The sequence below is a fragment of the Danio aesculapii genome, chromosome 8, assembly GCF_903798145.1.
Source record: "Danio aesculapii chromosome 8, fDanAes4.1, whole genome shotgun sequence".
NCBI classification, from domain to species: Eukaryota; Metazoa; Chordata; class Actinopteri; order Cypriniformes; family Danionidae; genus Danio; species Danio aesculapii.
The window spans coordinates 45,882,426-45,905,441 of record NC_079442.1 but is presented as its reverse complement, the minus strand read 5'-3'; the positions used below and the strand labels follow the sequence as shown (position 1 = coordinate 45,905,441).

The following is a 23,016-nucleotide window of genomic DNA, read 5'->3' as shown; positions in this document are numbered from 1 at the left end:
AGAGATTCATCACCTAAATCTAAAGGATGACGAAATAGTTTGTAATGTTATATCAAAGGCTGACCTAATGCTTGAAGTAAGCAAGTATCCTCTCGCTCGTCTATTGGCTGACATCATCAAAATCCCGCCCCTGCTGCGCGGCTATTGGTCGGCTTGTCCGTCAATGCGCACTCGGCTGATCATGGAGCGTCACTGTGGGGTTTTCCAGTCAGATTTACTCCCTCAGTGGACGGTGAAGAGAGCGTGATATAGCCGTTTGCTCAGCAGTCGCTCGCTGATAGAGGAACTAAGGACTTTAGACTCCTAAGTCGCATTTATTTTTTCATCAAACTCTAGTCTAGACAGATAAAGAAAGAAAGCATCGATACGGGAATTTGAAGAAAAGACTAGCTGTTGCAGTAAACATCTCTCGCTAACAGTCGGGCTAACAGTTCTCTATTTTAGCCTCTTTAGAAAACAATTGGTTTGCCTTACTGTCGCTCACAGGTTGTCAGTGTATATTGGTTATTCTAACTCGTTTATTTTGCTGTTTGTTAATCATATTGGTGGACTTGTGGAAAAATGTCCAGCCTGCCTTCTGTCAGACCCGAGAAGGGAAGATCGGAAATGGCATCACCTGGGCAACAGGGGCACGAGCGTCCTCAGACCGTCTACGTAATACTGGATTCGGCAGAATCTGTCAATCTCATCAGGTCAGTGTCACTTTAACTAAACATTAATTAACTGTTTTGCCTTTGCAATTATTAGATGTTGGATAACACTAATTACCTATACGCTTGCGCATCAGTTAAAAAAAGTTAAAGGTCCATAGAGCACAAAAATCTGTCTTCTGACATGTGTTGCTTTACTATCATCAGTCCTGATGATAACTAAGAAAAATGTCATTCATTTTCATTCATTATAAATTAGAGTTTACATAATGGCATGGTGTTGCTTTTTAAATGACAAACAATAACAATTTTTTCCTATACTAAAGGCTACTGTTTGGATAAGTCAATAAACAGAAACACATTTAAATTTGATTTATTAAGATTTTTTGTGCAGTTAAAAAACAACACAAACAACAAAAAAAAGAAAACTCAGACTTATTCAACTTTCTGCGTATATGCACACTAAACAAACTCAGATATTCACACAACAGATCCAAATAATTATAATTACATAATTTTAATTCATTTCAAATTCGACCTGCAATGCTCAAAAGCAGAAAACTGGAAAAAGTTCACAAAATATTACAGATTTCACTTTAAAAACTATCTATCTATCTATCTATCTATCTATCTATCTATCTATCTATCTATCTATCTATCTGTCTATCTGTCTGTCTGTCTGTCTGTCTGTCTGTCTGTCTGTCTGCAAAGAATCTATGACTTTTTATTTCATGATTTCTTACATTCATTGCATTGAGTGTTAGATTGCTGATTTAGTCCATTCTTTCATGTTTTTTCCTCTTATTTTTTGCACACAGCTGTTTTATTAGCAAATAGTGGGAACATATGCACAGGCGACGCGGTGGCGCAGTAGGTAGTGCTGTCTCCTCACAGCAAGAAGGTCGCTGGTTCGAGCCTTGGCTGGGTCAGTGTGCATTTCTGTGTGGAGTTTGCATGTTCTCCCTGCGTTCGTGTGGGTTTTCTCCGGGCACTCCGGTTTCTCCCACATTCCAAAGACATGTGGTATAGGTGAATTGGGTAGGCTAAATTGTCCGTAGTGAATGAATGTGTATGTGTGTTTCCCAGAGATGGGTTGCAGCTGGTAGGGCATCCACTGCATAAAACATGTGCTGCATAAGTTGGCGGTTCATTCCGCTGTGGCGACCCTGGATTAATAAAGGGGCTAAGCTGAAAATAAAATGAATGAATGAACATATGCACATTTTAAAGTCAGTTATTGACAGATTTTTAATTCTGTTCTCTAGAACAAAAAATAATATTAACCAAAGAAGATAACATAAAGCAGATAAATAATACAAATATAATTTATGTGTAAAATAAATACTAATCTTCAGCTCAGTGCCAAGGCTACATATGGCCCAGAATGGCATTGGCATTGTCTACATTCAATATGCCTGCCCACCATATCTGAGATCCAGTATCTATTGGTTCAACTTTTTTAAATCATGTCAGAAAAAATAAAACAAAAACATGACAATGCCAGATTCTGAATATTTTAGCTTTAGCAAATCAACATGTAATGTAACGCTTGTGTGTAAATTATCTCAAGATCCATGTGTTGCATTGTGTTTAGTCTCGTTTCGGTCAAAAAAATAAACTTGTTCTGACTTAGTATGACATGATTAACTAATGTTAGTTGAAGCCACAAATGAAAATGCAGCCCAAAGACTTACTTAATCTTGGCAGACTTGAATCTTACTTAATCTTGAATCGGCAGGCTAGCGCAGAAGCTCCATTAAATATAATGGGGTAAAATAAATGCTCATATTATAAAGACATGGTGGGGGAATGGAATTTAATGCAGTGCTTCGTGTACAATCTGAGACCCACTTTATATCAGATATCACTCAGCTAGTGGAGATCACTGATTTTTAAAGAAAACTGACCTGAAATGCACCGATTTTTGCATTGGCATACAATTGTCGGGAAGCGCTTAACCCAAGTTACTGGCAAATTCAAAGTCCTATTAGCATGCTTCGGCATATACCCCATTTAGCTAGCTGAGACATTTTCAATGATATATAGCATATCTGCTTGCTGTAGAGATGTCAAGGTATCGATATTTCGATACATATCGATACTGAAACATTTAAACCGATATTATTTTGCTTTTGTTTAGTATCGACACATGTTTTCCTTTTTTGCCCTTTAAATCTCCCTATAAAGTGAATGTAGGTAATCTCCCTCAGAGTTATTGGAGTTTTAGCTGACAAGCTTGGGTACTGTTGTGCTAAAATTTTCTGTAGTGCAGTATTGATAATGATGTAATTTACCCCCAAGATATTTCAGCGACCAGTTAATTTTAGGATAATACTTTTGTTTTAGTAAGAAAATAAGATGATTGGAGAAGTTTTAAAAAAGCCTTATTCTGATATTCTAACATCGTTTATCTTAAAAAAAAAAACTAATTTTGTATACTTTTAATGTTGAGGGTTTTTTATTGTGGTATCGAAATTGGTATCAGTCATGGTATCGTATCGAAGTTAGAAAATCCATTATTGTGACTACATTAATCTGCTATGATAACGTCATACTGTCAAAGTATTTTTATTTTCATCTATTTATATTATTTCAGACGATTATTTCAACCTTTTGTGCTTTAAGTCAAAGCTGAGACATGCCATCTTTTGAAATTTGCATTCCTGTGTTTATCTCATGTGTTGTAAAATGATGTACTTAAGTTTGAGAGTAAGCCCTTAGGTTTATTCACCAAGGCCCATTTACTGTCAAAGCCATTTAGCAAGCCTCAGCCTTTAAAACCAGACTCCCTCCTCTCAACTCAGCCAAAATAATTCCTCTGGAATGCCTGTCTGTGTTAGTCTGACCCACAAGAGCCGTTTTACCGGAGGCTTTGTTTTGCAGTTTCTGTTCAGAGCTTCAAATTTCACGGGAAATGACTCAGCAAATCTACCCACACATTTTCCCTTTCGCTTTTTTCCCTCCTATCCCTGTTTTCACTCTTCTTCCTCCCAAGTTCTTGCTTGCATTGACTGAATGTTTGCTGAGCTCACACGATTTTGCTTCTTTTGTACTTAAAAGGAATGTGTTTTTCAGAAAAAAAACGTGATAAATGCTTTTTTTTGTGCTATAACCCAGTTACCATAAAATACTGCTTTTTAATGTTTTACGTTTCTCCTGTTGCATAATGTGCTTTCAAAGTTCAAGATTATTTATTGTCACGCTTAACAGCACTGGTGGTAGTTGGGTTGAGTGCAGTAAAAATATTACATCAGTACATCAGATATAGACAAAAAGTAAATACAATTTTGCAGTGAAGCAATTATAGTGCAAGAAGTATACAATATCGTCTGCAAAACTAAATACAATGTAAGATACAATATAGGAAATGATTAGGGTCAGCTAAATAAAAAGATAATGAATGAACATTTAAAAAAATACCTACATACACTCAACGGCCACTTTATTAGGTACACCTGTCCAGCTGCTGGTGAACGCAAATGTCTAATCAGCCAATCATCTAGCAGCAACTCAATGCGTTTAGGCATGTAGACATGGTCAAGATGATCTGCTGCAGTTCAAACTGAGCATCAGAATGGGGAAGAAAGGTGATTTACGTGACTTTGAACGTGGCATGGTTGTTGGTACCAGACGGGCTGGTCTGAGTATTTCAGAAACTGCTGATCTACTGGGATTTTCACGCACAACCATCTCTAGGGTTTACAGAGAATGGTCTGAAAAAATGGAAAACATCCAGTGAGTGGCAGTTCTGTGGGCGCAAATGCCTTGTTGATGCCAGAGGCCAGGGGAGAATGGCCAGACTGGTTCCAGCTGATAGAAAGGCAACAGTAACTTAAATAAACACTTGTTACAACTGAGGTGTGCAAAAGAGCATCTCAGAATGCACAGCACGTCGAACCATGAGGCGAATGGGCTACAGCAGCAGAAGACCACACGGGATGCCACTCCTGTCAGCTAACAACAGGTAACTGAGGCTACATTTCGCACAACCTCACCAAAATTGGACTATAGAAGATTGGAAAAACATTGCCTGGTCTGATGAGTCTCGATTTCTGCTGCAGCATTTGGATTGAAGGGTCAGAAGTTGGCGTCAACACCATGAAAGCATGGGCCTCTTCTGCTTTGTATCAATGGTTTAGGCTGGTGATGGTGGTGTAATGGTGTGGTGAACATTTTCTTGGCACACTTTGGGTCCATTAGTACCAATTGAGCATCATGTCAATGCCACAGCATACCTGAGTATTGTTGCTGACATGTCCGTCCCTTTATGACCACAGTGTACCCATCTTCTGATGGCTACTTCCAGCAGAATAACGTGCCATGTCAATGAAGCACGAATCATCTCAGACTGGTTTCTTGAACATGTCAATGAGTTTGCTGTAATCAAATGGCCTCCACAGTCACCAGATATCAATCCAATAGAGCACCTTTGGGATGTGGTGGAACGGGAGAATTGCATTATGGATGAGCAGCAGACAAATCTGCAGCAACTACGTGATGCTATCATGTCAATATGAATCAAAATCTCTGAGGAATATTTCCAGTACCTTGTTGAATCTATGCCACGAAGGATTGAGGCAGTTCTGAAGGCAAAAGTGGGTCCAACCTGATACTAGTAAAGTGTACCTAATAAGTGGCCGGTTTGTGTATACTAATATTGAGTTCATGCATTGACTCCCTCTGGTGGTCAGTGCTGATAAAAGATTTTTTCCATTTCTCAAAGTGTACAAGTTTTTTATTATGAACAGTCTGCCACTGAAATAGTCGAACACAAACATTATGTAAGTAAAAGGATTATATTCTCTTGTATTTATCGTGCATTTGTTAAAACTGAGCTGTTTCAAGCTCGTTTGAGACCGGGTAGCACATGCTACAACGCTGAAGGCTTGGCTCATGAATATTAAAATATCTTACCAAGACCGCGAATCTGATTGGCTTAAAGGTAAGCGTGGGCAAATGGATGCTAGTCAGTTGGCCTATCAGCGACTAGTGGAGGCTTGGTCGATGAATAATAATATAGTTCTGACAGCTCCATTCAAGTTACAAAGCAACGTCTCAGAATGACTTTTTTAATATTCATTAGTTTAGCCTTCGTCGTAGTAGCTTTTGGAACTTCACCGGAGGATAGAGGAGCTTCGCGTGCTTAGAGTGGCACAAACATGGCCACCTAGTGAAACCAAAACACAAGCGATACGGCGATGCTTTACGCTCAAATCTCGCTTTTAGATCGTCTGAATGATCGTGACAGCGCCGCTTTAGTCCGGGATTTATATATGCTAAACATGGAGGATGGCTTCACAAACCCTATTTACCGGAATAGTTTCGCTTGATAACGTTTGATCTGATTACATCACCTGGATTATTCCACTATCCAGAAGAGGCTTTAGGTAACGCTAACGTTATGTGATCATGACATGCATTTACAGCTTTTAGTGGATGTTATTTCACGCTTCATGCTCAGATTTGATGGTGTTATAGTTCGTGTCAGCTTTCTGTTATAGCGGCACACTGGTAAGATGGATGCGTCTCAATGCCTTGAGCTTCTGTGCCACCTAGACATCACTTTTAGGCATCAGTGCCACAAAAAATTTGTTTAAGATTGGAAGCTGACTAGTGTTTGGGTATTTATGTGCACTAAAGTTTTTGACGTTGTCTTAAACTCTCAAAAAACATGTGTGTGTGTTTTTATGTGACACATTAGGACTTAAAGTAGGCTTGGTTACTCTTAGCAACTCTAAAAACCCTGTGTGTGTGCGTGTGTGTGTGTGTGCGTACGCGCGCGTGTGTGTGCGTGTGCGTGCGTGCGCGCGCGTGTGTGTGTGTGTTTGTTTTGTGACATATCAGGACACAAATGTGAATGACATGGGTATTACAAGGCGATTTATGAATTAAGTGAATTATGAGCAGTCAAGGACATCGCTAATGTTTTTTTAAAGGCTAATAAATTATACAGAATTTATTTTTTTTTCATAAATAAAACTGCACACAGTTTCCTGTAAGGGGTCTGAAACAGAAATCTATAGAATGTTCCTGCAATTCACAAAACAAACGTCTGTGTGTGTATGTGAAATTTATTAATGTATTTGCATGTCTCACATTTATTATTATGTACAACTTTTGCATGGATACATTTTTTTAAAGGGCACCTATAGGGTTGGGTCGATATGGCCGAAAAACATCACAATGCTGAGCCGGCATCGCGATTTTCCACCCCGCCCCTGTAGCAGCAGCAACCCGCTCGCTAAAAATACACACTTGGGCCCCGTTTACACTATACATCTTAGTTTTAAAATACCATTGTAGAACAAAAACAATCCACGTCCAAACTGGCGTTTCATATAGCATTTCTGAACGGCTCTCTGTCCACACTATAACGCTGAAAACGCACATCACGTGACCACACACACACAAAGGCATGCACTGCGGGTGCTTTGAGCACAAAACCCCAGAGAGCAGTACATGTCGGACAGTTTATCAAGGATGTACCACTGGATGGCGTCTCACTATAGTTGTTAAACGTGATATTTAATCCATCTTGTCTCTAACGACTCTTTGGTCTTTTGAATATGTCAGGTACTGTGTCACAGCGTCAGTACACTGCTTCAATCTTTCGCTTTCACACTCTTACTTAGTAATTTTAGCGAAAATCTCAGATACTGTTGGTTGGTTCCTGTTGGTTGTTCACCTTTTTTGGTTTGTCGACGACATTATAACGACACAGATCACTGCCTATTCATGCCAGAGTCCCGCGAAAAAGTGATTGACAGGTGGTAATTTGTGTGTAACTTATCTTTATTTATTTATGATTTGGTTATGTGTAAAACCAAGTCTATGCAGGTCAGGTAGTTGAAACGCTAGGCTACAAATAATTAATTTGATTTGTATTAATTAATTATTCATAAATAATTAATTCACCTCCGCCTACGACGACGATGCCATCGTCCATTGCGATGTTTCACATTAGACATTGTACGATGCCAAATTGGTCGACATCGCCCAACCCTAGGTACCTATGATGAAAATGTAATTTTGTAAGCTCTTTGAACAGAATTGTCTGTATCTATATTGTGGCATATTGGAGTGATATAAACCCTACGGGTTTTATTTTTTAAATTTCCTGACATTAAAATAGGATCCGAATCCCAGTGATTTTTGAGGCCCACCTCTACGTGATGTAGGAGTGCAGTTTTCCCTGCCCAGCGAATTGATTGACAGGCGCCATGTTTCAATAACGGCATGTATACACGTCAACAATTTTTTTGCAAATAAACTGGGATTAAAACATCTGTTCCAACTCTCTGTGAAGTTTTTTTAAGTTTAAAACATTTTTAAAACAGAGCATGTTTGTAACACGGACAGTAAAATCACTAATTCTTAACTGCTATAATCACCACAGCCGCATGGTGTCAGTAAACGCTAATGTGTGTGTGTGTGTGTACTGCAAATGGCATTTGTGTGAGACTCGTCATTTCAGAAAGGCTTGAATAAACCACCACAAATACATTAAGTAAACTTACATGGTATTTTTGACTAATGAGCTGTATTTCAGCTTCACCGAGTCTGTCTCTGTCACTGTGCAGTTTATCTGACGTAACGCATGATGAGAAACATGGGAACGATGGGCAGGGAGAAGCAGCTCATTTGCATTTAAAGCCACAGGCTACAAAAACAGCTACAATGCACTCAAAACACGAAATGGGCCGATTCTGAAGGCTATAATAAATTATCTGATGAGTATTTTGAGCTGAAACTTTACATACACATTCAGGAGACACCAAAGGCTTGTCCTACATCTTGTAAAAGGGGTAAAAATAGGTGCCCTTTAATGTATGTGTGCCCCCCCATGTGATTTATATATGAATATATGAAGCACATTTCTGTATTTGCTTAAGATTTGCATTTCTTACATTTATTATGATAGCATTAAAACTCTTGCATCGATTGATAGAATGATTTTATTGTATGTGTGTATTTCCCCCCCTGTGATTTATATATAATACATGGTATATAGAGAATAAGGAACTGTGTTTAGTGACTGACATGCTTATTCATCGCAGGATTTTATATTACACCGCTCCTCTTTCACGGTCTCTGCATCAACATGTCAGATTATGGGAAATGTTTGTCCACACTGACAGTGTTTGACGTCCTTTTGTTCTTTCTTTCTTTCACAGCGTTGAACCTCTCCTTCCTGAGTCTGGGATTGTGGCCGATATCGAGGTGGAAAGCGTTTTCTCCGCCGATTCGGACGCTTTTTACGAACTGAAGAGTCAGCCTATTACACCAAGGTGAGTTTGGATATTACAGCATGCAATGATCTGATGATAAATATGTTTCCTGTTTGTATCTGTACTGGCGCCTGCAGATTTACACTGGCCGCTTTCCAGATATGCTTATGCGAGAACCGCAATCGTACCTGATTTACTTCCTACACACTCTTTGTTTAAATATGACTAGAAGTTTATGATCATGTTTTGCAGCATGCTCATGATTGTTTTTATTTGCTGTCTGCTTTTCTGACTTTGATTTCTTTTGTTTTATTTCTAGTCCAGGGTATCTGCAAGGTCTTAAAATGTCTTTAATCTCAAAAGCTACATTTTAGGCCTTAAAAAGTCTTAAATCTGCTGAAATCGTGTTGTATGTCTTAAATCTTTTTTAACAGGTCTTAATTTTTCTTTGTTTATGTGTAGCTACCCAATCTGGTCATTATCGCCCATACAATCACCAAATATCCCAATCTCAATACAACTTTTGTTTTAAAAATAGCATTTTTACCATAATGTTATTATTACTTTATTTACAGTAACGTTTGTTTAAAGGTTCTCCATTTTTATTTACTGCTGCGGATACTGACCTGACCTATATTTTTTATTATTGATTTATTATTATTATTATTGTTGTATTATTAAATGTATTAAATTATAATAATTTTTTGTAGGGCATGTGAAAAAAAAATTTTCAACCTCGAATATTGGTTTGTCGAGTATAGCCTTGTATAAGTCTAATATTTCATTCATAATGGTCTTAAAAAGGTCTTAAAAAGTCTTAAATTTAACTTGTTGAAACCTGCAGAAACCCTGTAGTCCAAATATCTGAAAATTCTTAAGTCAAGAAGCATTTTCTAGACAAGCAAAAATCTTGTCTTGCTTTAAGATATAATTATAACAATGCCAAAATTAAGTGAGTTTTTCCTTTAAAACAAGTATAATAATTTGCAAATAGGGTAAGCAAAATAATCTTATGTCAAAAAGAAGAACTAGATTATTTTACTTGCCCTAATCGCAGGTTATTTTGCTTGTTTTTAAGGAAATAACTACTTAATTACTACTTAAAATAAAACAATATGTTTTGCTTGTCTAAAAAAATGCTTCTTGATTTATGAATTTTTGGATATTTGGACTAGAAACTCTAAGAACGACTAGAAAATCTAAGTACAAAAGCACATTTTGCAGTGTGTAATCAGCATTTTCCCCTTAGGAAGTTACCGGCAGTTCTGTATTTCTGAATTGTTGAAATGATCTACATTCTTCTTGTTTGTTTATACTCATCGCTCGGTTGCTTTTCGGTTGTTTCGTTTGAAATTGTACACCAGAGATGTTTTTCCTGCATGTTTTTTATGCGTTGAGGCAGGTCAGTGCATGCTGTTCTAAAGGTGTTTAGACGGGGCGTTGAATTTCTGTCAAACTTCCCTGTCCGGTGTCTGTTTCCAGGGACTTCCCAGTGAATCAGCATAAAACTAAACACCTAGATCAACCCTAGTAGCCTTTTTTTACAGCTTTGCTTTAAGTAATAATAATAAATTGATTATGGAGGAATGTGTTTTATTATAGTCTGTCAGATACAACAAGGTTTCAGTAAAGACTTAAGAAAAATTTCATAACCGAGTGTTTTTTTAAGATTATTTTTTTAAAATTATTTCAAAGGTCACACGCTGCTGTCTCCCACAGTCTCTGTGCTCTTATCTGCCTGACATAGTAATCTTTGGATTTGCTCGATGCTAACAGTGTGTTTAAGGCAGCATGGTCTCGGCTGCTTGTTTTGTGTTCACACTGGGACTTCCCACAATGACTCATCAGAATCAAAACAAGCCCGTGTGAAGGGAATGTGAAGGCCAAATTGTTGGAAATGAGAGGCTGTGTGGAGAGGTTTGATTTGTTTTGCACTGTAGACTTTAAGAAATGCTGGGTTGCACACAAACAATATGTGTTGGAACAACATGATGGAATTAAGTTAACTTTGTTTTTACAATTCAAGTAGATTGAACATAAAACAATTAAGTTGTCCCAAAAATAATCAAGAATTGTGTTGTTTCAGATTGTTTTAAATTAGTAGTTTGACAAAAGACAAATGTCTTTGACATGCTGTCAGGGGAGTGAGCCCTAAGCTCATAAGATCCTCGAGCCCGGGGCTCCCTCCCATTGCAGGGCGAGAGGGGAGTTTGAGCTCAGGTAGATTTCGAAACTCCCCTGCTGTTGTAGCTAATGAAAAAATAGGGATTGCTATGAAGAGATAACTACTAACTAGGAGCATGTCTATGGTGACGATTTGAATTAGTCAATAAACATAAGTTGAATGTTCATAAACACCTGATCCTCTCGAAATTAGTTTATAAATAAACTTCACTTTGTGAAATTTTCTAAGGGTATCGAAATATTCAATAGAAATAATATGGGGCAGCATTTATTTATGTTCATAAGAAATAATTTGGGATTGTAAAGAGTTAATCATATTATAGCTCTGATTATTGCTCATATTATTGCTATTATTTACAATGTTTTCCTGCTTTCCCTCAGGCAGAGACAAAGGCATATTTTTCCTCCAATTAACTTGATCAGCTTAACGTTTTAGCAGTTTTTTTTTTTTTCCAATCAATTATTAAAATTTTTTATGACAAATACATTTTGGTAATTTCACTTATGGCATATACACTACCTGACAAAAGTCCTGCCGTTGATCCCAGTTGTAAGAGCAACAATTAATAGCTTCTAGTTGATCATTTGGAAAAGTGGCAGAAGGTAGATTTTTCACATGAATCACCTGTTGAACTGCATCCCAATCATCACAAATACTGCAGAAGACCTATTGGAACCAGCATGGACCCAAAATTCTCAAAGAAATCAGTCAAGTTTGACAGAGGAAAAATCATAATTTGGGGTTACATTCGGGGGCGTGCAAGAGATCTGCAGAGTGGATGGCAACATCAACAGCCTGAGGTATCGAGTCGTTTGTGCTGCCCATTATATTACAAACCACAGGAAAGGGCAAATTCTTCAGCAGGATAGCACTCCTTCTCATAATTCAGCCTCCACATCAAAGTTTCTAAAAGCAAAGAAGGTCAAGTTGCTCCAGGATTGGCCAGCCCAGTCACCAGAGATGAACATTATCGAGCATGTCTGGGGTAAGTTGGAGGCATTGAAGATGAATCTAAAGAAACTTGATGAACTCTGGGAGTCCTGCAAGAACGCTTTCTTTGTCATTCCAGATGACTTTATTAATAAGTGATTTGATTCATTACAGAGATGTATGGATGCAGTCCTCCAAGCTCATGGGAGTCATACACAATATTAACTGTTTTTCCACTACACCATATATTCTATACTGTATGTTATTTCTGTTAAGTGACAAGACTTTTGCCTAAGCAAAGTCAGACCTTACTGTCCTAATTAAATAATTTAAATTCAAGGCATGATCATATTTTATTTTGCTAATATAAGCGTAATCTAGGGGCCTTTACCCTTCATATGAGCCACTCCTGATACCAAATGATTAACTAGAAGTCAAGTTATTATTTGTTGTTCCTAAAAGTTCAATAGGCGACAAGACTTCTGTCAGGTAGTGTATATATTTTTTAAATGATGTTTTTAGAGTAGCTGTTCTCACGGTGTCTTAAATCCATCTCTGTCTTCTAGCAGCGAACTCTCTGCTCTGTGTTTTAGAAATAGCTTGTGGTAATATGATTACAACACGGGGGTGTAGCGTGGTACTCTAAGCTGATTTACCTTCTCATCGTCTGCCCTGTAGTGGCTCTCTGACCTCTGCTGACCCCGTGACCCCAGCCGGCTCCGTGATGACGTCACGCGTTTTGATGAGGCAGGAGCTGATGCGACAGCAGGCTCAGGACCAGGAGAGGCGAGAGGCTCAGAAACAGGCCTCCAATGCCCAGCAGCGCCTCACTGATAGCACCCCTGCCATCTCTGTCGCCTCCAACCTGCCCGCAAAGCCCACCCAGGTGCCCGTGGAAGTGCTTAAGGTATGACCAAATCCTAAATCTGCAGATATATGACTGTAGTGATGCACTGATCTTGATTTTTATGCGCATTTATGATTCTAAATCTAATGTGATTTATATCTAAATCGAATGTGATAAATATTATGTGATTTAGGAAGGCTTTTAAGCCAAAATGCCTCGGCAATATTACAAATAAATTGGGTAACACTTTACAAAAAGGTTGTATTAGTTAATGCATTTACTAACATGAACAAACAATGAACAATACTTGTATTACAGTATTTGTTCATGCTTGTTAGTGTTAGATAATGAAAATACAGTTGTTCATTGTTAGTTCAAGTTAACTCACAGTGTATTAACTAATATTAACAAGCATGAATTTGGATTTTAATAATGTAAATAAAGTAATAAAGTAAATGTTGAAGTATGATTGATAAAGGACTGTTTATAATTAGTTCATTTTACTAAATGTATGAACTAATGAAGCCTTATTGTAAAGTGTGACCATACATTGATCTCCTTTTATTACAAGCAATGCTGAAATTCTCTTTATTTTTTTTTGTTCCCAGTTTACATCTTTAGTTTCCATGCACCTTGTATAGTGACATCCCATCACCATTTTCAAAACAAACAAAAAAAAAGTTCAAGACTTATTTCAGATTTTTTAAAAATAATTGTTTACAGGAAATGTTTCATTTAATATAATTACGTTGTATAAATGTAAAGAATAAGTTAGAGACTTTATCTTTGTAAAATTATTCTGTACAAAACTGTGCAAACTCATTCTCATCCAGTAGGCGGCGCTTGTATAGCTGCAGGAAAATTGATTTTCTTAATTAGTTTTGTAAATAACCCTTTGACTCCCCTTCTACCAACTGGTTGACTATGTTTTTACTGGTTTAAATAATGACTGTTAAAGTCGTTTAAAGAATGACATACAGAAAAAATCAAACAAACATCCTGTTGCACTACTACACTTGATTTTGGTTTTATTGTTAAAAATAAACAAGAAATGTTAAATGATAATCTGAAATATTTTATGGCATGCTTCAAAAAAAGGTGATTTAGTATTAAAATTGTTTTATTTTGAATATTTTTTTAAAAGTATATATATATTTAAATAGGTCTTACGCTTCATATATTTACATTTTTCATAGTATGTGTATTAAGTCCGACATATCAACCATTTGGTAGAGGCTGATATTTAAAAAATTATGGGATGTGTTGAAAAAAATGCATTGACTGTGTTAACTAGCGACATTTGGAGTTAAGAAATACAATCCAATTTTTTTTCTTGGTGGGGTAGTTAAAGGGATAAAGCAGCTGCACTGGTATATTTATTTTGCATTATACAGTTGAAATCAGAATTATTAAACCCCCTTTGAATTTTTTTTTCTTTTGAAAATATTTCCCAAATGATGTTTAACAGAGCAAGAAAATTCTCACAGTATGTCTGATAATATTTTTTTCTGGATAAAGTCTTATTTGTTTTATTTCGGCTAGAGTAAAAGCAGTTTTTAATTTTAAAATTCAGGGGATTTAATAATTCTGATTTCAACTGTATGTAACTAAAAAGAAAAATCAACCTTTTCTGAAGACGGTGGTTTATTCCTATATATACTTTAATAAACCTCCCACCTTAAATTCAATATTTAGGATTCTTCTTCCAGTATTTCTAGTATCAGTAACAGTGAACTGCTCTTTCAAAACCTTACCAAACATAAGATTCAATAAACAGATGCAAAAGTGCATTGATTAATTGAAGCCCATGTATAGCTAATTAAATATGGATTCTTACTTAAGCTTTAGATTTGCATTAAGAGCAAAAAAATCTAATCCTCATTTCTGTCTGATCAATATCTGTAAATATAAAATGGGTTGTGCCGTTAAATGCCTTTTATTTCATTACTGTTGTCAGATTTCTGGCCAGTTATAAAATAATATGACACTTTTGCATGTAATATGATTAGCGTTTAGAGCAAAAAAATCAAATTTTTGGCTGATTGATCAGTGCATATAAAATGATTTGTTCCTTGCCTTGCCTTTAATTTCAATACTGTTGTCCTACTTCTGATTTCTGGGCGTAAAAAATATATAATGATTTTGTAGAATTAGGTGCTGTGTACATCATTAGAGTTGTCTTGTGGTTGAATTTCAGGTTCAGACTCACTTGGAAAATCCGACTAAGTACCACATCCAGCAGGCTCAGAAGCAGCAAGTGAAGCAATACCTGTCTCACACCCTGGGAAATAAAATAGCCAGTCAGACACTGGCAACGTCGCCTCCACCACAACCCTCATCCGCTCCTGAGCTGGCACCTGCCGGCAGTAGCACTCCCAGCAGCCCTCTCGCTGTGCTCAGCCTGGGGTCCAACAAAGAAGAGGTACAAACTCAATCCACATGGCATATTTCTATTATAGCATGTATTAGAATAATAACGGCAGCAATGAGACCAGTGCCAGTAAGATTTTCATTAAAGATTATATAAATTGATCAGAAGTTACTGTGATTACAAAACATATGATCGAATGTGTGTGTATCTAATGTAATACATATATATTTTAATATTCTAATAAATAGTGTTTTTTCAAAGGCTCAAAATGTATTAAGTAGCACAACTGTTTTCAACATTGATGATGATAATAATAATAAATGTTTAGTGCACACTATATCATCATATTAGAATGACTTCTGAAGGATTGTTTGATTATTATTATTATTATTATTATTATTATTGTCATCACTGAAATAAATTAGTTATTTAGTTAGAATTTCACAACATTACAACTTGAGCATAATAAAACTCAGAGAAACATTTACCAAAATAAACTAAATCTTTAAACGGTAGTGTATTTTTAATGACATAATCTTCACGTTATGTAATTTTAATAGTACTAAATGATGGCAATAAAGTCTGACTGTAAAGATACGAGTCCTTGAGTCGATGCCATAACAAAAAGATGACCCATTTACACAATCACTGCCTGCATAACGTAATGCGCTGTGAGATCTGGCCTACTTTCTCATGCACGGTTGCTAGATAACCTTAACTTCTGTTGCTCAGTAAATAGGTGGTATTTGTTCCACCAAAACCCACTGCTATGATTTTCGGGTTGCTAGGGTGTTCTGATCAATAGGTTTTTGTATGGCTTCAGGTCAGTCTTCAGTGGTATTACTACTGTGGGGGCATTTGTGCTGGTATATTCTGCCTAGCAAAAGTCACGTGTTTTAATTCATTTTGTTTGTGCATTTGGGAGAGATGCTAATTTTAGGTTTCATTCTTTCATTCATTTTCCTTCAGCTTATTCCCTTATTTATCAGGGGTCACCACAGCGGAATGACTTGCCAACCATTCTGTCATATGTTTTACGCAGTGGATGCCCTTCCAGCCGCAATCCAGTACTGGGAAACACCCATACACTCTCACATTCACACTCACACACTCGTACACTAAGGCCAGTTCGTTTACCCAATTCACTTTTATTGCATGTCTTTGGACTGTGGGGGAAACCGTAGCACCCGGGGGAAACCCATGCCAAGTCCACACAGAAACGCCAACTGGTCCAGCCCACAGCCACACAGATACGGGCAACAACAAAATACACAGTTAGACGGGTTTTTTCGTAACGCAACGCAACAAGAAAACAAGATAAGATAGGGAAAAGAGAGAGGCTGGTGAGTGGTCTGGCGCTCGCTTTTATGGTGGGTGGTCTTTGCTTATTGGATGTGACGTAAGAATGACGTAACCGGGGAGAAATGACTGACAGCTGAATAGACCAATGAACGGAACCTGTGAATAATGAAAGCAGATATGGGAGAGCAGAGCGAGAGAGAGAAAACACAAACAGAGCACAAATAACAAAAATATGTAACACACGCACATGGAGCGACGCACACGTGAGGCGCGCATTTTCCAGCCGCACCTAGTTAAAAAACATCTGAACTTTTCTGAATGCTCAGAGCGCACCGCGATTCATTCAAATAGAACTAACCAATCTGCATCTCACTTTGTATAGAATATACACATTTCAGTAATAACGGCAGACGAAAATGGGTGCCGTATAGCAGCAGTGAAGAGATTGTAAATAAAAAAAGATGTAAACATGTCGCCAAAGTGGCTTTTTGGTTTCTTTTCTTGTGCATCCCGGCCACTAGCACCCCATCTGAAAGAGTTTTTAGCAAAGGGGGCAATATAGTCATTCAACTTCACAATTTGTAATGTTCAGCATGTATTTGAATAATGAAGGTTAGTTCCTTTACTTGAAATCTCAGAGTTGATTCTCATAATTTGTGTTGTTGACAAAGTTTGAGGTTTACTGCGTTATTATTATTATTCACGTCTTATTGTTCAGTATTTACGCTTCACCATTACACACACTTTGTAACATTTTATTCATCAAGTTTAAGAATCTCATTAACACTTATGTTTATTCTATTTTAAAGAGATCAGATATTTTGTTTAAATATTTGCCTTGGTAATGTTAGTAAATTAAAATAAAGTGGTTAAAAAATTCTAATATACCTAAATGTATTGTAAAAAATATTCAGTAATTATCGATATTGAATGAAATTAAACATGATATCATGCTAATTTTTTTTGCCGTGTCACCCAGCCCTAGTCTGACAACTGCCAGAGATGATGTGATCATCATCCAAATGCCCACCTCCAAAGCTTCCTTGAAAACTTTGGACAAGTGTACCAAGTGATATAAATGCAAAGTGTGGTCATACCGAATATTGATTTGATTTAGTTAATACAGTAATTCATTTAGTTACAGTAATTAAATTAGTAATTAATTAAATTAATACAGTAATTAATTGATAAATAAAATGTATTCATGCACCATTTTTGAAAGCATCCTCATTTGAGCATCTTGCATTTTTACACAAGTGCCTAAACTTTGAACAGTAAGCAGTCTCAATTTGCTCTGTTTGTTCATGACAGACTGGATGATGATCAGATCTCTCTCTCTCTCTATGCTGTATATGCTAGCCTACTTTCAACTGCAAAATTATAACTTTACTTTTACTGCTGTAGCTTATTCCAATGAAGACATTACCCTAAATTTGAACACTTATTCAAAATAATGTCTCAGATCAGACCCAGATCTGTTTTAGTCAGATTCTGATCTAGGTTGTGTGAGAAGTCAGAGTTTAGTGTTGTGTTGTCAAACAATGGTGCATTTACAGCATATGTTTTCATTCTCCGGCTCATACTTTAGCCAGCTTAGTTTGCAATTCATAGTCTGTGCATTTCACATGCTTACAAAACTACACTAACCAGTAATTATTGTCCTAATAATCTCAACTCTTAAGCCCTTTAGAGTACGCTAGACAACTAATTAAGTGTTTGGCTCTGAGACTTAGGAAAAAGATCCTTTTGAAGAATGCGCCTCGCGTTTGCTAAATACAATAGCGCGCTTTGTCAGGTCTGCGTGAAAGTCGGCCAGACTCTCTCAGGCTCTTTGCTTTTGGTACCACATTGTGCTGGTAAATATCACACTCACGGCTCAATGACCCCAGCACACTTTACACTTTGTGTGGGCTTGGCTATTAAAGCCTCTCAGTCCCATATTTCTGCTGTTAATATCACTGAAGGAGCGTTCCCAATCAAAAAGCACTGGCTGGACACAAAATCCTTGCGATGAAATGCACGCTAGCTAAGGTTAGAGACTTTGAATGGGACGTCTGTGCATTTCTCATCTTCATGTGGCCGGTGTGTCACTCTGGAAACTGCTGTGTAGCTTATTTAAACATCCATCTGCCTTATGACTCACCAGGAAATCACACTTTTAAAGCTGGTTTTTTTTTGTGTGTGTGTGTGCGCCATAACGAATAATGTTCTACAAGTCCAGCTAAGCCGTTCGTTCTCTGTCTTTGCATATGCACAGATCGAAGACGTCATCGATGACATCATCAGTCTGGAGTCGAGTTTAAACGATGAATTTATGACGCTGATCGACTCTGGTTTGCAGCTTCCCAGCACGGTATGTAGTAACATCCGCAATTCTTTTAAGGATCAATTGAGCAATGCCATCCCTTTCTTAAGAACTTGTTAAGTGAAGTTGGTTGAACTTGTTTTGCATGGCGTTTTGAAGCAATGCATGTGTGTGTGTTTTTCCTACTGGTAAAATAAGATAAAAAAAAACTAAAGGATTTGCATGATGTTGAAGGAAAAATTAATCCAAAATAGAAAAATCCGTAATCATTTACTCTTATTTCACAAACCTTTTTGACTTTATTTCTTTTATTAAACTCTAAAGAATGTATTCTGAGGTGAGGTATAGGTAGGATACAGCTGCGGATACGCACATCAATATAGCATCATTTTTGTGACACTATAACAATAATTGATATTTGTACAGTTCTGTGATGGTTGGGTTTAGGGTTGGGGTAGGAGTAGACATTTAATGAAATATAATTTAATAAATACTGTAACATACATAATACTGGGTACAACTACTGTTTTTACATTACTCTGACAGTTGGGGTAGGGGTAGATGTTAAAAATTACAATTAATTGGGTAATTTATTAAATAACATAAATAATACTTTGTACAACTACTGTTTTTACATTACTGTTATGGTAGGGGTAGGGGTAGATGTTAAAAATATAATTAATTGGGTAATTTATTAAATAACATAAATAATACTCGATACAATTACTGTTTTTACATTACTGTGACAGGTTTAGGGTTAGGGTAGGGGTAGACATTTAAAAACATACAATTTATTGGGTCATTTAATAAATAGCATAAATAATACTTTGTACAACTACTGTTTTTACATTACTGTGATGGTTGGGGTAGGGGTAGACTTTTATAAAGGACAATTTATTGGGTAATTTAATAAATAGCATAAATAATACTCTGTACAACTACTGTTTTTACATTACTGTGACGGTTGGGTTTAGGGTTGTGGTAGAGGTAGACGTTAATAAAATGCATTTACTGGGAAACTTAATAAATAATATAAATAATTCTTGTTAACTTCCAGCCGCAACCGTAACTGATCTAGCAACAACCGTATTTTGAATAAAACTGCCAACTAATAACCATTGACTTGTAGTATTAGTACATAATATAGTATTAGTATAGTACTATAGTATTCGTTTTTTCAACTAAAGGCTGATTTATACTTCTGGTCACACATGTGGTCCGGTGCAGCCTTCGCACAGTTGCAAACCCCTCACCATGGCTGTCGCCGATGCTGACACGCACCTCAAAAAATTTAACTACATGTTGCAACGACGCATAGCAAAAGCTCTGTGATTGGTCGGCTTGGTATAACTGAGTGTGGTCGGGGGGTGAGAGCCGCATGAACCTGTTGGACCGAGTGTTTGCAAGTGTCGAGTCCAGTGAAGGAATTTCAGATGGAAACTTTTGTTTTGCGTTTACCTTTTGATTAAAGTTGTTGCAAGTTCGTCAGCTTCCGCCTCTGAAAGAGCGAGTTTTAGCTACTTGTGCATTAAGGTAGCGTTCAGAAAAAATAAAAAACAGCCAAGAAACATAACCTACCGCGAGCTAGCATTTCGGAAGTGTTATTGCAGAGCAACATAAACAGCATGCAAGTATAAATGCACAGGTGCGCTAGGCATGCGCCGTGGGTCACACCGATCACTCGACGTTGAAGTATAAATCAGCCCTAAGAAAGTCAATGGTTACATACTTTCAGCTAGGGCTGTGCGATATGGGCAATAGAAACCTATTTTCTTGAACAATATTGTAATTTTGATTTTAATCATGATTTTGATACACGCAGAAATTTTACAGAGTGAGTCTGAAACATTTTTCCAAAGAAAAATAATTAGATCTTTATCAAAGACCTGTCACATGTCTCTAAAACAGACATAAAATGGCAAAAACAATGGCCTTGTAAAGGTGTAACAAATTGTCTCTAGAACAAACCTATGGCAAAACAAATAAACAGACGTGTGTGTGTGTGTGTGTGTGTGTGTACACGTGCGCCGTCAAACTCAAGTAAGGCTTCGATGTTCTGTTTGACCACATATCTGAAGTGTTGCGTGTACTTTTCTACATGTCCACAGATTTGTTTTTGGCTTGCATAGATCATAGACCTCTGTCTGACGCTGATGTGAAACATATCGCGTCTTTTACGTGCACAAGTTCGTTGTTTCCAGTGGAGGCCTGCAGCTTGTTCAAACATATTGAGAGTGATATGCGCGTGTATTCCAGGCACACCCAGATGAAAACATCTCTATTTAGACAATCATTAAATTTAACTTTTCAGAATTCCACACCGCGAGTCAAAACAATATCTGACGGATCAACTTCATACTTTGTATGCAATGTTTTGTTAGTTTGTCATCCTCTGAGAAATGGTTGATGGTCACCTCGCAACGACAAAGGAGCGCGAGCACAAAACGCGTTGAAAATGCTAAAGGAAGCTATGCGCCTCACGATTTCCACACGCTTTTAAGCGTAATATGACTAACTTACAAATGACCTGGTTCTGCGATACATCAGCCTTCCTGTTTCCAATGTATTGCCACACCACAGATGTTGACTTTTTTGGCACCAAGTGATGAACTCATTACATAAATTTATACACTAGATATCGCATAGAGACCCTGAGCATGTGTCAATAGCGCAGTCACATTGGTACAGTGCTCCCAGGAAAAATGTCATTCAACCACACTAGTCAAGACAGTGTTACTACGTGAAGATGCTGGACTTTAGCGACGTCTACGGGTGTAGTAACGAGCAAACAAAGCACAAAGTCAGAACATTTCATAGGTAAGATTTAGTTTTTTACGTTTTTGTATGTTATGAACTTTTGTGCTAAACAGGTAACATTATTGATGATAATACAGTCACTTACTGCATTCAGCATAAGGCAAAGTAGCACCAACTTGCACTAAATTCTAGGCTTATGTTAGTTTTGTTGAATCAAATCAGCAAACAATGCAAAAGAAATATGACAACGAGATGCTGCGGTGCCAGACACTTGTATTATTGTCGGCTAAGTGAAGGAGTCGTTCATAACAGAGATTCATTCCCAAACGAATCGCTCCCTCCGTCATTATGATATGTGAAAGCAGGAGTGTGTTTCAGTACATGGATTAGATCAAATTTAACAGGAAGGGTTAAATTTTTGCAAGCTTTTTGTCAGGAATGCCTGTGCGATCACTGATCCATCAATGTAGAAAAGTGATGTAAAATGATAATTTTCGTAATAACAAAAATAAATAAATTGCATACTGACCTCCGGGAAACCTCCCGATCATAGATAAATGTGTATATGTGTATTTCTCTGGCTCTGGATGTCCACAGTCCTCCACTGTAGCTTGGTCCTGCATTCATTTCAAAGGAGAGCTACCCTGTACTAAAATGGCGGCTCTATTGACGCATTCCTTCCAATAGACAACAACAGGGGCGTTGTTAGACATAAAGCTCTACTAGGGCACGCACCCTCTTCCACCTTGATATGCTAAGATCATTTAAGAAATCTTTTGCATGAATATTAATTTCATTTGAATGAAATTCTATAGACAATTCAATAAAATATAAACAAAAGATGTTTTATAGAATCATCTGTTGTCTTAGAGTCTTACTTTAGTTTTGTCGACTAGCTAAACAAAAAAGGCTGTTATGCCGGTCTAACAACGCATGAGCGACGCGTGAGCAGCAAGTAGCCTGCTTTTTTGGCGCACATGTTAACTACCGGGACTCGCACAGGCAGAAGAGCAGTGCGTGCGAGAGGCGCACTGGTTCTTTGCGCATACACGGAGATGCATCAGTTTGCTTTTTGATTACACTGCTTTCACCAACATTGGTTCGGTTGCACATAGAGAATAACCTCTTTATTTCGGAATTACCTCTCTTAATAAATACACTTTGCATATGAAGTAAATTATATCTCAATGCATTTACTTGGGGCACTAAAGATTTTTACTGGGGCCCAGAAAATTGGGTCTAGCTGGACAACAACAGGGTAGGCGACATCTAATGTAAATATCTATGAACTCATTAAGCAGGCTATTTGTCTTTAAACTCAGTCTCCTGTTCTCGGGCTCTGTTTAGGCGTGTTCCGTTATGATTGGTTCAAATAGCATACTGCGGGAAAATAGAGCAGTAAGGCAATTTAGAAATCCTGCATGTCCACATTGCGAATAAT

General features: G+C 37.3%; 1 protein-coding gene across 2 annotated transcripts in view; it reads left to right on the top strand.

Annotated features, from left to right (window-relative positions):
- The first annotated feature begins 228 nt into the window (after window positions 1–228).
- tfe3a (transcription factor binding to IGHM enhancer 3a) overlaps window positions 229–23,016 on the top strand; it is a 34,330-nt gene continuing 11,542 nt past the window's right edge. The window contains exons 1-5 of one of the 2 annotated variants that reach the window (XM_056464068.1): window positions 229–692; window positions 8,825–8,938; window positions 12,672–12,900; window positions 15,038–15,262; window positions 18,771–18,866. In XM_056464068.1, the coding sequence (XP_056320043.1) occupies window positions 562–692; window positions 8,825–8,938; window positions 12,672–12,900; window positions 15,038–15,262; window positions 18,771–18,866 (795 nt within the window). In that variant the 5' untranslated portion in view covers window positions 229–561. Of the gene's footprint in view, window positions 693–5,790; window positions 6,038–8,824; window positions 8,939–12,671; window positions 12,901–15,037; window positions 15,263–18,770; window positions 18,867–23,016 lie in introns of those variants that run through there. The other variant, XM_056464069.1, reaches the window with a different exon arrangement.